The 17,437-nt window shown below is 37.1% G+C and overlaps 1 protein-coding gene and 1 pseudogene across 1 annotated transcript; one reads left to right on the top strand and one right to left on the bottom strand.

The window, feature by feature from the left end:
- Positions 1-2,030: 2,030 nt before the first annotated feature.
- On the top strand, positions 2,031-2,761 carry LOC105293156 (annotated as a pseudogene).
- A 587-nt stretch (positions 2,762-3,348) lies between these two features.
- NUPL2 (nucleoporin like 2) lies at positions 3,349-17,280 on the bottom strand. Its single transcript, XM_011361659.2, has 7 exons — positions 16,972-17,280; positions 14,542-14,773; positions 12,665-12,759; positions 7,815-7,891; positions 7,022-7,108; positions 4,837-4,921; positions 3,349-4,201 (listed from the first exon to the last, which is right to left on the bottom strand). Exons 1-7 carry the CDS (start codon positions 17,072-17,074, stop codon positions 3,627-3,629), a joined length of 1,254 nt encoding a protein of 417 aa, XP_011359961.1. The 5' UTR covers positions 17,075-17,280; the 3' UTR covers positions 3,349-3,626.
- Positions 17,281-17,437: the final 157 nt, after the last annotated feature.

Below are 17,437 nucleotides of genomic sequence, written 5' to 3'. Positions count from 1 at the left end.
GGGACACCATCAAACCAAACAACATATACATTATGGAAGTCCCAGAAGGAAAAAATGGGCAGAGAGCCTATTTGAAAAAATAATGGCCCAAAACTTCCCAAAATCCAAGAATAGATATGGATATACAAATCCACAAAACTTGAAAAACTCCAAAGAGGATAAATATAATCCAGCAATCTCACTTCTCAGTATATGTGCAAAAGAATTAAAATCAGGATCCCAAAGAGATCTTTGCACACCATGTTCATTGCAGCATTATTCACAGTAGCCAAGAGGTAGAAGCAACCCAAATTCCAGACAGATAAATGAAGAATATGTGGTTCATACATACAAGGGAACATTATGCAACCTTAAAAAAGAAGGAAATCCTCTCACATGCTACCACATGGATGAACCTCGAGGACATTATGCTACGTGAAATATGCCAGTTACAAAAGGACAACTATTGTTTGATTCCACTTATCTGAGGCATCTAGAGTAGTCAAAATCATAGAGACAGAAAGTAGAAATATGGTTGCCAGGGAGGGAGGGGAGGAGGACAAGATGAAATAGTTCTAGAGATCTGTTGCACAGCAATGTGAATATTGTGCACACTCCTTAACACTACTGAACTATATATGCTTAAACATGGTTAAGATGGTAGATGTAATGTTATGTATTTTTTTAACCACAATTGAAAAATAAAAACCAAATCTGAGCTATTATTACCTTTCAGGGTTTCCTCCCTATAGATATACTTTTCCCCAAATTGGATCACATTGTACATGCTATTTCCTAACAGGCTTTGTGCCCACTGACTACAGAATGAAAGTTTTCCAAGTTATTCCCTGTTCTTCTAGGTCATTTAGAAAGGCTGTTTAGTATTCCAATATGAATCTACTACAATCAACTGATTTCCTCTCATTGGAGAAGAGGTTGAATTATTTTACTCTTATAAATGATACTGTGTAACTAAATCATGTTATGCCTTTTAAAGTCTTACTATCAGCTTGTTTAATCTCTCCCCTTCTAGATCAGCTCTCACCTGTTACAGTTCTCCCCTTCTAATCTATGATCAGATAATCTAGTTAAATCAGTTTGCTAGTAATAAAACCTTATTTGCAATTCTGTCACTTGCTCTAAGTCCTAGGTGAAAGGGACAGCTGATGCAGCAGTGTGAAGGGAGGCTGATTTTGCTTATTTTGGGGTACACCTTTCCGTTAGACCAGCTCTTTTAGAACTGGTTCTTGCCTCACTGAATAAATTCAGATGGCACATGCTCTCATGGTTGCCTTTTCCCGTTTACTCCCTCTCAGGGTCTTGACTTGATCTACCTTTATGCCTGGCCACCATCCATTGTGACCTATTTGATTTTCTGGAGCCCTGCTGCTCCTGAGTCTAGGATTAGAAGTTCCTAGCCTTCTCAGACTCCTGATACCAGTAAGCATGCACACTGTTGGCTTCCACCTTGTGGACTTCTTTGCTTTAGTTTCTCACACTTTTAAGTAATCCGAAGCATTTATTTGTGCTTTTTGATAACTGTACTATTTGACAACTTTGGATCTCCTTAAGTTCACCACATTGCATGAGTCGGCATAGAAAACAGACTTCGATAACTAAATCAAAACTCCCAAATCTCATATATTACTAAGTAGCCTAAATGCAGCCAGCTGGTTTAGGCTCCTGTTTCGCAAACTTGCTTGAGTGATCTCATGGAAGCTTTGGTAGAAAACAGAAATTCCCAGGCCTAGTGCAGTGAATATACTGACAAGTATCCACGTGATTTTTATAATCAGGCACATTTAGAAACACTGAGCCCTTGCCTGTATCCTCAGGGCTCCAGGACACTGGGAAGTTCAGTCGGGACCCAAGGGAGCCTGGTAAGCTTGTAACCAAGCTATGGGAGTGTAGGGTTCATCGCATCATGGAAGGAAAATTCTGGGTCAATTGCAAATTGGAATAAACACTGGAAAGTCTTCAGAGCTGGAGGCCAATGCAGGAACTTAGAACCTATTTATCATCTCTACACCAAGGATGGGTTCAAACATGAAGCCCTCAGGTATAGATTCGATCTCAAATGCTAGGATTCCAGAACAGTTCGTGGGAGCCACACAGTTCTTCAAAAAGTGTAACAGAGAATCCGGATTCTCTGAGGACTTTATCCAACGCATAGATGTTAAAATCATTTGGTGTGCGTATCTTTTATTAGGTAAGGTTTTATTTTCGCTTTAACAATCAGCTTAGCTCTTTCCATCTTTCCCTGCCACCATAATGGTGAGTATGAATGTGCTGGCCGATGCGCCCAGGAGCCTCAACAATGCTGAAAAGAGAGGCAAACGCCAGGTGCTTATTAGGCTGTGCTCCAAAGTCGTCGTGCGGTTTCTAACTGTGATGACGAAGCGTGGTTACATTGGCGAATTTGAAATCATTGATGATCACAGAGCTGGGAAAATTGTGAACTTCACGCGCAGTTGAAACAAGCGTGGATCAGCCTCAGATTTGATGTGCAACTCAAATATCTAGAAAAATGGCAGAACCACGTGCTCCTGCCCTGTCAGTTTGGTTTCATTATACTGACCACTTCAGCAGGCATCATGGACCATGAAAAAGCAAGATGAAAACGCACAGGAGGGAAAATCTTGGGATTCTTTTTCTAGAGATATAGTACATATGTGCAAATAAAATGTCTCCATGGACAATAAAAAAAAAAAAAACAGCTCAATACCAGATCTACATTAGGTAACTGTTCTTGCAGTGCTAGCTGTGTAATTTTTGAGGCTTGAGAAAGGAGCACAGAGCTCTGACACATGTGCCTCAACTCAAGAGAGGTCTTTGGTTTCTTGGATCAAGCAATTTTAAGATATATATTACTCTCTCCATCTGAGGACACAGGGGGACCCAAGCATGTCTGAGAATTCTAATAAATGCTCTAGAAACAGAGCTTTGAATCCTGACCCTTCTATATACAGTATTCACATAAGATCACATTTTCTATTCCTCTTACAATCCAATCACTTGATAATGTAAGGAATAAACAGAATTATGAAAAAATAAGGCTAAGATAAAAGTTAGCCTAAAATTGTTGAAGAGAACTCAAATAGTGGTCCAAGAGACAGACAAAATTGAAGGGAAACAAAACTATGAGGGGAAAATGCCTTCTAGGTCCTAAAAATAAAAATTTTCACCCTTTAAACACTTATTTCTTCTTTTAAGAGAATCTTCTTTAACATGAAGGAAAGTCATGCTACTGATGTTATTTGGGAAGTAGGCTATATATTTAAGCATTTCCCCCCAATGGTTCTAAACATTCTCTCCTTCCTGAAAGAAGAAATGTTCAAAGAGAAAACTTTAAAGGTTAAGATAGTAAAGTGACGTAGAATGAGAAAAGTACTTTATTCAGCACACACTGACAGTTTTTTAATTCTATTCATGATTACAGCAATTAAAAAAAAAAATCTCTTGCTGAGTTTTATGTTTTACTTAGGCTCAAGAAAAAATGTTCAATTTCAAACCCCTAAAGTTATTATTGAAAGCTATATTCCTTTTAAATATATATGTATATACATATGTGTGTATATCTGCCTTTTTATATGAACCACTCAAAACAATTTTAAAAGCTGTTCTTTTCTGTATTTAAAATTGTTCTTTTAAATATTTAGAAGTTCCATAGGCGGTGGCTTCAATGGGATTTTTCCCAGAGTAAATTTCTTGGACTGAAATTGTTCCAGTTCTTCTGCTGTTAGTTGATCCTTGGGTGTGAATAACGCATTACCTGTCGTGCTGCCGTGTGAGACGGGGAGAGAGGGGGGGATGCTGTTCTTTCTAAAGGCATCACTGGAAGACGTGGAAAAAGCAGTGTGAGAATGTGAGCCTGGACCACCAAAGCCAGCCGCAGAACTGCTGCTCCCGAAGGCCAGGGCCCCTGGACCCCCAGCAGGGCCTCCTGCCATGGACGCTGGAAATCCTGACAGGCCAGGTGATCCGAAACCAGAAGCTGCAGGGGTTTTGAATGAAAATGAAGCAGCAGATGTGATTTTAGGTTTCCCAAATCCAAGAGCTGGAGTAGAAGTAGTGGCGGCAGAAGTGGCAGAAGGCACAGCTCCAAATGCTGGCGTACTCCCGAACGCAGAAGGGCTTCCAGAAGGGGCAGTGGCAAATCCAGAGTTTGTTTTAAAACTAAAATTTTGAGCACTATCACTGCTGCTGTTATTCACAGGAAAACCTCCAAAAAAAACAAAAAAACAACAAAAAAACCCAATTATTATAGTAAGAAAATGTAGCCATATTACCCCCCACCTCATCCCTACGTTCCCCTTATTCCTGCCATGTTTGGATGCTGAGAAGCTTATTGGAAGGGAGGAAAATGACAATGAGAAGCTAGAACAAACCCACTAAACTCTGTCATCCTGTCTTTCTGCTACGCCGATCTCTTTGGCACTGTGAGGGGCCTTCGCTCAAGGAGGCAGCTTTAAGAAACCTCAGAGGTTCGGGAGTGAACTTTCCCTTTCAGCTTAGCCCCTCTCACCCGAGCTGCTGCTCGAGGATAATACTATGTCTTACACAGTGACAAAGAAGTCCTCAAAGGTGCTGCTACCATAGCTATGAAACTCTTGACGAACCATTTCTAATATACACTTCTAAAGCCTGAGCCATAGGGTTTTTCAACAAGCATGCCCATTCTGGCCCCCATAGTACAAATGCTTGATGAGCCAAGTTCTCTGGAGCTCCATTATGGAAGATGGTAGAATCTGCAAGGTGACTTTAAATGGCACTTAACAAACCTCAAGCTTTATGATTAGAAATGTATAAAATCCTCCTTTTCTAAATCAGTGAGGTCTGTATTACTTTACCACTTACCTGATGACCCAAATGTTACTGCTTGCCTACTGCCGAATCCGAATGCAGGTGCCGCCTGATTTATTCCATCCTTTAGATCAGAGAGCTATTAAAAAAAGGCAAATAATAAAGTGCTCAATGGATAATTCTCAAGTACTTTTTCTATATACTTTAGTTCAAATTCAATTTTTAAAATATTAAGTGTTTAACATAGAAAAATGCCACACTATAAATACGCATAGAAAAAAATGGACCAACCTTAAAGACGGATCTTAAGAGTAATTTGCTGATGAAACATCATGGGTGATTTTAATTTTATTTATGCTTTTAAATATTTTCTAAATAACTTCAATGAATACATGTTAAAATCAGAAAAATATGTTTTAATACAACATTTCACTGTCTATAGGCTGATGTGCATTTATCAAGAAACCTAGATAATTAGGTAGGGACTCTTAGAGGTTACCCAGTCTACTGACTCTAAAGCTTGAACTGAAGTTGCTTTACAATTACATTCTAAAAGCTTACCACTAAAATCTATGAAAACATTTCCTATTTCCTGCAAATACTTTATGTTCTTGCTATTATTTCCTGCTCTAGAAATGTCTTTCATCTCTGCTTACTGAAATCTTAATCTCCCTTTCAAGGAACTTCTCACTTACTCTTCACCTCCAAGAAGCCTTTCCTTTCCTAATCCACTCAAGCAGATATGATTTCTCTGTTTGAGAGCCCCAAAAGCAGCATATTTTAAAAATCAACTTTACTGAGGTAGTTTACATACAGTGAAATGCATCCATTTTATACAAACACAGATGCATGCACACACACACACTTCAATGAGTGCTGACAAATTTACAACCACTACCACTATCAAGATTTAGAACATTTCCATCCCCCCTAGAAGTTCCCTTGTGTCCCTTTTCCAGTCAACCCTCTCCCAACTCCTGGCCCCCAGGGAACCACTCATCTGCTTTCTGTCACTATAGACAAGGTTTGTCTTGTCTAGAGTTTAATATAAATGGAATCGTTAGTGAGTGCTCTTTTTTTTCAGTCTAGCTTCTTTTCCTTAGTGTAATATTTATTAAAAGGTAAATTATATTCAGACAACATGGACAATGTGTAAAATAAATAGTGTAATATTTATTAAAAGGTAAATTATGTTCAGACAATGGATAAATTATATTCAGACAATGAATTAAAAGAATAAAGAATGGATTATTCAGCATAAAGAATGAACTACTGATACATACTAAGCCAGTTGTCCAAGATCCTCACCATAGAGGGGCCCTTAGGAAGCTGGCAAAGAGCAGGGGACTTCCAATCCCGAGGGAAGTTCTGTAGTTCCTTAAACTCCATTATCCCTTCCTGTACTAGCTCTCAGCAATGGTGATGGCGAGCCGCCTCTCACCTAGGGATAGAATACTCCCAAGAAGTCGTACTAATTCAAATGGCATTAACAACAACTGAAAGCTGGAAGAAATCAGCTTGCACAAGAGTCTAGTTATTTAGGAAGCACATATTTGGGGTGGTGGTGGTGCTGGGACTGTCATATAGTCATTTGCTAAGTTTAGGCAGCAACTACTCTCATAACCGTTTTAAGAAAGTAAACTGCCTAGAAAACTGGAAGTATTAATTATAAATGTAAATATCTCACTTAAAAATAAGGTTCTCAAGAACTTTTTATGTGGGTAAAAAAATCATAACTTTGTTGACAGAGATAATGAATATGCTACAGTCAGGATCGTGTCTCTTTGGAGACAAGTGGGTATATATCTCCTAAAGGCACTTCTGTATAAGAGAAAAAAACATATGGTGAGTCAAATGTCCTACAATGGCAAAAGCGTACCTCAGTCTAAATGTCTATTCATATTGTTTTTCAAAGCTATTTCTTTTTAAATGCTGATAACCTGGAATACTTGACTTCATGTAATATTTTCCAATTTTCAAAATTAGTAATTCCAAAGTTTAAAACTTTACCCCAAAAATAGTTTTAAAAAAGCATTATTAACTGTGCTTTTTTGACTGAGGAACAGAGAGAAAGCAATTCCAGGACCTTGCCTCTAAATGCTGATACAGTTCTTGAGAATGTGTGTATAATAATTCTTGATAGAAAATTTTAGCTTTGCTTTTCAAATTCAAAGTGAATTTCTGTGCAAAAAAAGCAATAGATAAAATACTTCCCTGTAGCAAACTCTCCAATACTCACCAAAGCTACTTTAGTTGATGTATTTAGACTTTTCAGTTCATTTACTCTGTTCTTCCACTGATTTATTAACTGTTGGACAGAATTTAGCTGAAGAGAGAAGACAGGAAAATAATGAGTCAAACAACTATTTCACATCTTTGTCAAAATCATGGAAAGTGTATAAAACATTTTTATGGCTGTAACTTATAAAATTTGCATTGACCTGCCTCTGTTTGCCAAAGATATTCCAGCTGCTGTTCCCTCTCCCTGTTCTCCAACTCCTACCTCACTTGGTTAAGAATCACTTGGCAGCACAGATCTAGTTATATTTGGATGGGAGGTGAACATGTGTACTAGTTAAAATGCATGATCATGACTGCAGACAACAGAAACATACAAAGTTTAAGTCATTTCCTTTAGGTGCTCAACATATTCAAGCCCAGCTTTTTTATTTTTTGATATCTGGTGTGTGAGAATGTTAATCTGTATAACGACTGCTTTATTTAACTTTGTGTCTGCACCTAAGAAATGCTCTATAAGTGGTTGTCAAGTGAAGAAAGGGTTTGATTTTTGAGACTGATTGCTGGATAATTTGTAACAAAATGACAGTGCTTATTATTACAGTCTAAATATAGTATTACCATTTTAGATAACCAAACAGTTTCAAAGAAAGCAATTTAGAAAATAAAAATAGCCTTGTCCTAAAAAAAGGATAGACCTTATCCACTTTGCCAACACAAGCAAGCCACCACAAACAGGACAGTCATTAACAGCTAGTCTGTTATCGAGGTAGATAAATAGGAAACAAACTTACATAACTCTGTAAGTTATTGCTGGTTAAGAAGTTATGGTATTCAAGCCTCAACTCCTCTGGTGAAATGTCTGTAAAACCTGAAGTGAGGAATCAATTGGAATCTTTAAAATAAATGCCAATACTTTCAATAGTGTAGTAAAGCTAGAGGTTTTAGACAAGAAAATGTGCTAATGTGATCATTAGAAAATTTTCATAATCATAAGGAAAAAAATTCAAAGCCTATACTCTCTTTAATGTTTAACAAAGTATAAAATTAGAATAAAATATAGTTGATTATTTGATCTTTGAAGGGGAAAATTTTTTTTAAAGGTAAATAGAAGGAATATCAAAGGGAAGGAAGAGAGTTGACTATACATACATTCAAATTTCTTTGTATGTCAGAAGCTACAATAAACAAAATTAAAAGGCAAATGATAAGCTGGGAAAACCATAATTGCAACAGGACAGAAGAGCTAATGTCAATGTATAAATAACTCTTACAGTTCAATAAGAAAAAAAAGTTAATATGAGCAAAGATAACAGGCAAGTCACAAAAAAATTCAAATAGCCATTAAATAAGTGAAATTAAAAAGTTCAATTTAAAAATATAAGTCAAAACACAGATAAAATGCTTTACTTATCAGACTGGCAAAAATTAAAAATGAACGTTATTTATTGTTATTAAGGATGTGGGATGTAGTGAAGTGGACACTGCCCTAAATTGCTGTTAAGGAAATTAAAAAGGTACTTTTTTTGGAGGAAAATTGTCAATAAGTGTCAAATGCCTTAGAAATGTTCACACCTTCTGACCTTAATAGAATTTCTGGGATTTAACCTCAAAAATAATTAGATGTGTAAACAAAGGGTGTTATATATAAAGATATTCATTATAGCATTTTTAGTAACAGAAGCAAACTAAAAACAACAAAGTAGAATAAAAAACTGGATTATGATCCCAATTATCTATATAAACAAGAAATAAGTTTGTGTGCACATATTTTAAAATATACTAAAATGTTAGATGTTATCTGTGAGATTATGTGATCTTTATTTTATTTACATATTTCTTTATTTTTCAAGTGTTCTATGGCAATAACTATAACTTTTATAATTAGGAAAACTTTTTTTTTAACATGCATACCCTTACTGAATTTTAAATTGACAAATCTAGAAGTTATCATTATAAGTGTTATGAATAAATTATATTTGTATTACATTTATAGAAAACACTCAGAAAGTTTTTAATAACTACTTTGAATTTGTTCCTTCCCAATTATTTTTGTTGATCTCTAGAAATGTATTATCATAAATCAAATTCTACCTTCAGAAAAGAACACACTGCCTTAACTGGTTTTCAATTAGAGACCCATCTCCTATATTATATTTATCATTATTGGCAGAGGAAAACTTTTTAAGAAAAAAAATTTTTTAGGATATTGTCAACAGAGAATTATAACTCAGATATTATCAACTCCAAGGACCCCTACCCCAAGAATAAAAAAAGGCTAAACATTCAAATCCGAACCCTGGATTCCTAACTTGTCTTTACCAACTGCTTGGGCCAAAAAACCTAGGAATTACCTTGCATTTCTCTCTTTCCTCATATCTAATCAACATCCTGCCAGTTCTAGCTCTAAAACAGAGCCTAAGTTTGACCAGTTCTGTCTCCACTGCTAGTAACTTTAAGCCAGTCATCAGCAATTGTCTCCTAACTCATCTCCCTGCCTCTACTTTGCCTCCCTACACTGCCCCAAACAGACCATTTTCTTCGAGTGAGCTTTTTCTAATCAGATCATTTTCCTCTCCTGCGGAAAGCTCTTCACGGCTGCTGCCCAGTGCAATCAGGCCCAACATGACCTAGCCCCTCTGGCTGACTCTGGTCTCATGTCATATCTCTTTTCCCCGTGTTTACTCTCCTCTGAAGATTCAGGCCTCGCTTGGCCTCAAACATGCTGACCTTGTTCCCATTAAGGCCTTTACACTAGCTACTCATATTGGCAGGAATGTTTCCCCCAAATCTTCCCTCAAGTGACATCTTCTCTTCGTTCAGGACTCAGCTCCAATACTGCCTGCTGAGGATGAAATAACCACTCTATCTAAAGGAACACTGTCCCTCTAGTTACTTTCTCCTCCTTCCAGCTGTTCCTCATCTGAACCACAGAACACAGAAAATGATCTGATTGACTATTTTCTCAGTTCTCTCAGGGGTGGTCCAAAAGCAGCATCATGCTAGCTGCATAGGAAAAGTTAATTCATTATAATGGATGTCTAAGGACAGAGGTTCTCTAATTATGTACATTCTTAAAAATCATTAAGGATCCCACAGAGCTTTGCTTACGTGGGTTATGTATACCATATCTGAAATAAAAACTGAGAAATGTAAGAAGAATTTATTTAATTTTATTTAAAAATAAAAAAACAATTGCACGTCAACATAAATGAAAAAACTATATTCTAAAAGCAAAAAATAAAAAATTAGTGTGATGAATGACATTGTTTCATGTTTGTATATCTCTTTAATGTTTGGCTTGATAGAAGACTGCTGGATTATTATATCTGCTCCTGCATTTAATCTGTTGCAATACACTGCCTGGTTGCAGTGTATAAAGAAAACTTGTTCTCACACAGATATGTAGTTGTAAAAGGATGACTTTAATGGCCTTTTCGGATAATTGTGAATATTCTTCTTTGATATTACACCCAAACCTGACAGGTGGTAGTTTCTAAAAGGTTAGCTATCATGTGAACTCAAACCACATAAATGAATTTTTTGTATTATTGTATTAAGTCCACTGGTTTATCTTACACTTAGAATGGATTTTTCAGCCATCTGTAATTTCGTAACATCACAGATTGGTCATTTGGAAAATATTGGTTCACCGAGTTATCCAGAATTTCAAATGTTGGCACATGTCATTTTACAATATCGAAAAATTCATATTTGTTAATGTCACTATTCATCTGATCAGAGGAGATTTTAAGTATTAAGAAGTCATCAAGCTCACAGTGGCAGAAAACAGTTTTCCATAATTCGTTTTTACTTTAAAGCTTGAATTTTGTCACTGGCAATAAACACTAGCAGTTGTTTTCTTTGAAGTCACAAGCTTGCTTTATTTATTTTTTTTAAAGAAAGTCACAAGCTTGCTTCATTTATTTTTTTTTAAAGAAAATGTCACCAAATACTTACGTTTAAATAACCATTTAAACTTGTTTTTAAACTTTGTTTGAAAGTCATTCTTTCAAACAAAAATGTCCGTGAAAAAAGTCATTAGTTCAGCCTACAAGTCAAACGATCACACCAGTGCTCTCCCTGAAGATAATCATCATACCTGAGTATGTGGCTGAAGCACTTTATGTGTGCTTCCCATTTGGTCAGACAGAATATTAAAAAGCTTTGCGCTCAAGCGTCATGATTTAACAAAATTAATAAGTTTTGCTATTTCATCAAGGATATTCTTAAGTGAAAATGGCATAATTTTTTAATCGACTACTATAGTCTGCTAGCATTGTTTGTTGTCTCTGCCTTGACTCATACTAAGATACAAGTTTTACTCATTAATGCTTTTGTACCAACAGTACAAATATCAACACACTAAAAATGGCAATTAATGTGTATTGTTATGAAAATATTTTTGAACTTGTACAGCCTCTACAAGAGTCTCCTCATAGATTTAGAAATAGGGTTGTCAAATTTAACAAATAATAATACAAGATGTTCAGTTAAATCTGAATTTCGGACATACAACAAATAGTTTTTTAGTATAAGTATGTCCCAAATATTACATGGGCTATTCATGTGGTAAAAATATTATTCTTTGTTTATCTGAAATTCAAACTTACTTGGGTATCCCATGTTGTATCTGGCAACCCTCCTTAGGGATCTACATTCCATGCTGTGAGAACCACTGCTTTAGGGCACTAGACATTAGGTTCAATTCTGAACTGATGAAAAATCACTATTTGAAATTCTCTTATTTATCTGTAGGACTTATTGTCTCCTTCCCTCAAGAGTATAAGCTTGATTAGGGAGGGATCTTGTCTGTCTCTTGCTCATCACTATATCCCTTCCACTTAGACTAGGATTTGGCACAAAAGAAATTCAGTAAAAATTTGTTGAATGATTGAGTAAATAACTAGGGAATGGTGCGGCACAAGTGCTCAAAGAGACTGAGTAGATACATCTGAGACAGAGTAGCGATCCCAGATCTGAGGGCTTGCAAGGGCTCTTATCTGCTAGGTACCTGCTATTTACTCAACAGGACAAAGAGGCCCAGGACCACCCAGAGTGAGCTTAGGAAAGTAAAATGGTTTAGCTTTCGGCCCAGAAAGGGCAGAGTATAGGCAAGAGAAAATGGGAAGGAAAGGAGTATTCTAAAGAAATGCTATCCCTATAGTCCAGCTAAAGCTCCTTACCTTCAAACATTATCTCCAGGATAGGTCTGACATTCGTAATGAAAAACAACTATCCTCAGAAGGAAAGATAGGGGAGAAAGAGAAAACAGAATCAGGCAGCCAAGGCCTTAAGGGCAGGCAGGATGTGACTCTTTTACTCACGCAGGCAGTCAAGAGGTTCTGAAGTTGTACTTACAGGGAAGCGAGTAAACAGAGCCTCTACCTAGGTTTACAGAATTGGAATTGTGGGGGTTCTGATTTTACTACTTTCTCATGAGGACTACATATCTTAAAAGAACTATGCCTTCCATCCTCGATCTCTGAATTATGAAGTGCTGCTAGAATATTCAGATACTTTAAATGATGTCCCAACTCTCCTAACTGTGGCTAAGTTTGTGGTTAATTTCATTTGGCATGGTCTTGGTTTTAGAAAATAATAGTCGTAAAATACATTTTAAAACACACAATTTCTCAGTTACCTGAAATATTAGGTTTCTTTTTCACCGATGAATAAACAGAGAACTTCCACTGCCCTGATGATTCCCAAACCTCCATATCTTTTACAATTCCTTCCCTGAAAAAAAAAAAAAAAAGCAAAGAATCTTTTTAATCTGCTTATTAAAATTCATCATTTATAATTTTCAATTAAAATTTTAAATTGCAGTAAATATATAATTTTAGATTTTCCATTATATTTTCTGAAGTGTTCTTTAAAGCAGAAGCTTACAGAAATGTAAACTACCTTTCATGATTATAGATATTATAATATCGAAGAAGTTAAAAATTTTGGTTTTCCAGTACACTGAACCAATATATTTAATTTAGAACTATCATATTATACATATTTAAGGAACCAAAACGTAGAATATAGTTAATAATATTGCAATAACTACGTATAGTGCCAGGTGGGTACTTGATTAATTGGGGGGATCGCTTCATAAATTACATAAATGTCTAACTACTATGCTGTATACCTGAAACTAACATAAAATAATATTGAATGTCAACTCTAATTGAAAAATAAGCATTTAAAAAATCACCTATTAAAAAAAATAAAGAACTAAAACATAAAATGCACAATACTAACTTTAATCTTTCTTTGATCATTATCATAAACATCAATGATCATTCAGCTGGAAAAGACAGAAAGTACCAAGAAAGTAATATAGAATCATAACAGTTTTAAAGTGGGTAGGGCTTTAGAGATCATTTTGTCTAATTCACACATTTTGCAAAAGGAGAAACAGACCCATACCCATGCAGTTAATAGGTTGGCAAAACTATGAATAGATCTGGCTCTAAATTAAATCTCCCCTATCCTGGTTCCAGAATGCTACAATTAATAAAATGATAGATATAACATAGAATCTATATTTAATTTAGGATTTTTACAACATCAGATATAGAAATGAAGGATTCATTTGTTCTTTTTTTTTTTTTTAATCAATTGTATATGGTACATGGCTCTAAATGTTTACCACTGATTCTAATTTTGTTATGGGAAATAAAAGACTAACAAGTATATTTAAGTTCTATCGTGGGACCTGGGAGGATCAGTCTGAATGGGGTAACTGAAGTAAAAGTTTTAGAAAGAAAAATATAAGATGCTATAAGTCAGCAGTCCCCAACCTTTTTGGTACCAGGGACTGGTGCTCCTATGAGAATCCAATGCCTGATGATCTGAGGTGGAGCTGAGGCGGTGATGCTAGCGCTGGGAAGCGGCTGCAAATACAGATGAAGCTTCGCTCCCTCACCCATCGCTCACCTCCTGCTGTGTGGCCCGGTTCCTAACAGGCCATGGACCGGTACTGGTCTGTGGCCCGGGGGTTGGAGACCCTGCTATAAGGGACCTCTAAGAACACAAGTTGCTTTAAATTACTCCATACTTTGTAAAGGTCTCATAATTTACAATACACTTAAGAAAGACAAACTTAGAATGATATTCACAATATAGTGTTATCAATAAAAAAGTGGAAAAAGCATAATTATTCCTAAGAAGGCGCTGTACTGATATGGAGAGATGACTTTTTTTTTTTTTTATGGTGACACTGGTTAACAAAATCCAGTAAGTTTCAGCTGTATACTTTAACAGTAAGGCATATATATATATTTACACTGTGTGTTCACCTCCCATAGTTAGATTTCTTTCAAGATGACACATTTTTAAGTGAAATAAAGTCTAGTATGATATATGCAAAATAGTGGTTATCTGAGTGATAGGATCACGTGTGCTTTTTCTTTTCGCTTATTCTGATTTTAAAAATAATGTAGTACTTATTTTTAAAAACTATATTGGCAGTACTTTTGAAAAAAAATAAGCAAATGGGTAGTAATTTTTCTGAAGGCTTTCACTTACAGAAGTTTCTTTTCATCTTTCTGTCCATCAGAGCTAGATGAAGAATCAAATGGGTTCTGAGACAATCCAAACCCCCTGTTCCTGCTAGTTGAAGCTCCAGAATCAAAAGAACCAAAAGATGGCGTGTCGTGATCTCTGCTGCCCCCCCATGGTGTAGATTTGGAGAAACTGGATGGCTGGATAACACTGGAGTATCTCTGGCTGGCGGCATTCCACCCACGTCTGTTACCACCTGAAATAAACAGTTTCACTGGCAACTCCTCTTTTGACTCTCTAAATGAAATTCATTATATTTTTGTCTTATTATATGCAGACATTATGCAAAGACTCAACATTTCCACTCATTTTAAATCACAACACTCTTCATTTTTGATTGTATAGTTAAGTGTAATATCAATAAATTACATAATGGTCTAATTGCATCTATGTTTAACAACATTGAGAGGACTGTAAATCCACAGAAAGATAATGAAATATTACTAAATTCAGCTGACATAAGCTTATTAAATAAACTGCTTGATAGTTAAGTAGAGGGTATATATCCAAATCATAACTCCTTCAGGATAAAAAGCTGTGTCTTTACCATTCTTTGCTCCTCCACTGGGCCCTTATAATAATAAAGTTTGAAAAATGGAAACTATTAAAAAGTTCATTGAATATCAAAAGATTAGATTCTACCCTCTGTCCTTGAATAGGTGCGTAAATCTATTCGACTTAGTCTTCCCTCTGGAAAAACAACATATACCCACCTCTTTCATAGGAAGATTGTAAAGGTAATTTACATGTGAATAAGTGTATTGTGTTCTTCGATTATGATATTTTATCATTATTGAAATGAACGAACAGGACTCTACCCTGTCTCTATATTAAAAAAACAATAAAATAAAAACATCATTTTAACTCTCATTTACTAATCATTTCCTAGTTGGGGACACATAATTCACCTTGTTTCTGAGTGAATTAGGAGATATCCCATTAAATATGTTAAAAAGTGGAGTGATGGGAGATATACTCCTTTATGAAAATTCATCTCCCAACCCTAAAACTACTTAATAAAACCAAAGAGGTTTGCTGGACCAGATACTAGGATTTGCTGGACCAGATCCCTGATGCAGGGGTTAGTGGTATTTTATTTTTCTAAAGTTCCAAACCCTTAGGGGGATGACACGACTGAAGGAATTTATTCCATCTTTTGTATATAGTTTTTGGTCTTCAAACTTATTAATTCCAGAACCATTCAATTGTTTCTGGTAGATAAATACACTGTTTACTTTGTGAGTTTTATTTACACTTTTTTCATCAATCGATCTATCCATTCAACATTTATTTTCTAATTATTGCCTTTAGAGTGAATTTGCACAGAATGTCAAATATTACATTCTGCTGTTCCTGGAAATACATTCACGTTTATCAGATCCTGAGCCCTAATTTTTGGTTTGCAATGTTTCACTAGACAAATTGAGGTTATGCAAAAAGGCTGTCTTCAAGAAGAGGGATTAGGCGTGAAACCACAATGCAACAGAAGGTTTAAAGGTCAGATGAAAACCCCTAGAGGAGGAAAGGTAGGGAAGAGGGTGGGAAGGTATCGGCATCTTGTGATATCTACCTTTAAGGACTAAGTTTCAATTCTAAGAAAATAAAAACTCTTCATCTGACTTTTAAAACTTTGTGTTGTACTATGGTTTCATGTCTGATCCCCTCTCTCCTTGAAGACAGTCCTTTTTGCATCATCCACAATTGGCATAATGAAATATTCCAAAAGCTTCATCAATGACGTAGGCCCAGGAATTAGGTCAATGTGGTCCTCCACATCCCGTTCCCTCAATGCCCAGAGTTAATTGCGCATCCCATCCTCCCAGTTTTACTGCAAATGTTATGAACATGTGCATTTGCCTGAGGAATGGCTCTGTAACTTTCATTAAATTTCCAAAGGCGTTCGCGACTTTCCCAAAGTTAAGAGCCCTGACTCTGACCCCAGTTGCTAGCCTCTCCTTTGGAAAAAAAGTTTCATAAAAATTAGATGCAAGGAGTCAAGGGGAAAACACAGGTACCCAGAAAGGGAGTAAAGCAAGGAGGCGTCTGAGTCGCCCTAAACCAATTCTCCGAACCACTGCCACCCACCGACAGGGTAGTTTTGACACGTACATCCGACTTAAAACTCGTTGTTTGGCATTAGTATCTAGGACCAAGGCCCTGCCTTTACCCACTCAACAAAACCCAACCGAATGATAACGCTGGAGAAAAACTGTGTGTCGGGCTGGGTGGGCAGGGCCAGCGAGGGGGAAGGCGCCGGCACACCCACGTCACCTGACCCGTGCGTCGCGGCGCTTAATCGAGCCCCACGCGGGACGCCGGTTTCTGACGATCAGATCTAATGCCAGACCTTCCCCGGCTCGGCTAGCGACGGTGGAGGACTGACAGCAACGTCACCTGAGGGCTGATGCTGCCGTCCCCCACTCACACCAGGATGTTCGTTCCAGCACCGCTCTCCAAAGCGGCATCGGCCTTGAAGGAAGAACTGACAGATGGTCATTGCGATGGTGTCTCGGCCGGAGGGGTCTTCAGTCCGCACACCCAGCAAGCCTAGAGCCCAAGGTTCCGGCCCCACTACTGTGACGTCATCTTCTCGCGCCTAGGAAAGGCCCTTTTCCTCCTGTTCCGCCCCCGGTGCGATGAGTGGCGTGGGTTTTACCCAATAGGAGTTGAGAAGAGCAGGCTCCCCAACCCCCCCCCCCCCCCCCTCGTACTGAGTCTGTGGCCTGGGTAGGCGGGAGGCTTGAACGGTACGTGGAGAAATCGGGGCGTTTGATCCTGATGCAGGGTCTGGGACTGCACGGGAGGCTGGAGAGCGAAATGAGGAAAGCGAGTCAAACAAACCCAGAAATTCAGCAAGGCC

Source organism: Pteropus vampyrus, unplaced genomic scaffold (assembly GCF_000151845.1).
Source record: "Pteropus vampyrus isolate Shadow unplaced genomic scaffold, Pvam_2.0 Scaffold69, whole genome shotgun sequence".
Classification (NCBI taxonomy): domain Eukaryota; kingdom Metazoa; phylum Chordata; class Mammalia; order Chiroptera; family Pteropodidae; genus Pteropus; species Pteropus vampyrus.
This window is presented reverse-complemented; position numbering and strand designations above follow the sequence as displayed.

Bases quoted from the DNA above. Each gene is read 5' to 3' on its own strand.
- NUPL2 (XM_011361659.2), bottom strand. From the start codon at position 17,074: ATGACCATCTGTCAGTTCTTCCTTCAAGGCCGATGCCGCTTTGGAGAG. The intron at 14,774-16,971 runs GTGACGTTGCTG...TGTTTATTTCAG, and splicing joins ACGGCAGCATCAGCCCTCAG to GTGGTAACAGACGTGGGTGG. The intron at 12,760-14,541 runs GTAAGTGAAAGC...TTTTTTTTTCAG, and splicing joins AAAGATGAAAAGAAACTTCT to GGAAGGAATTGTAAAAGATA.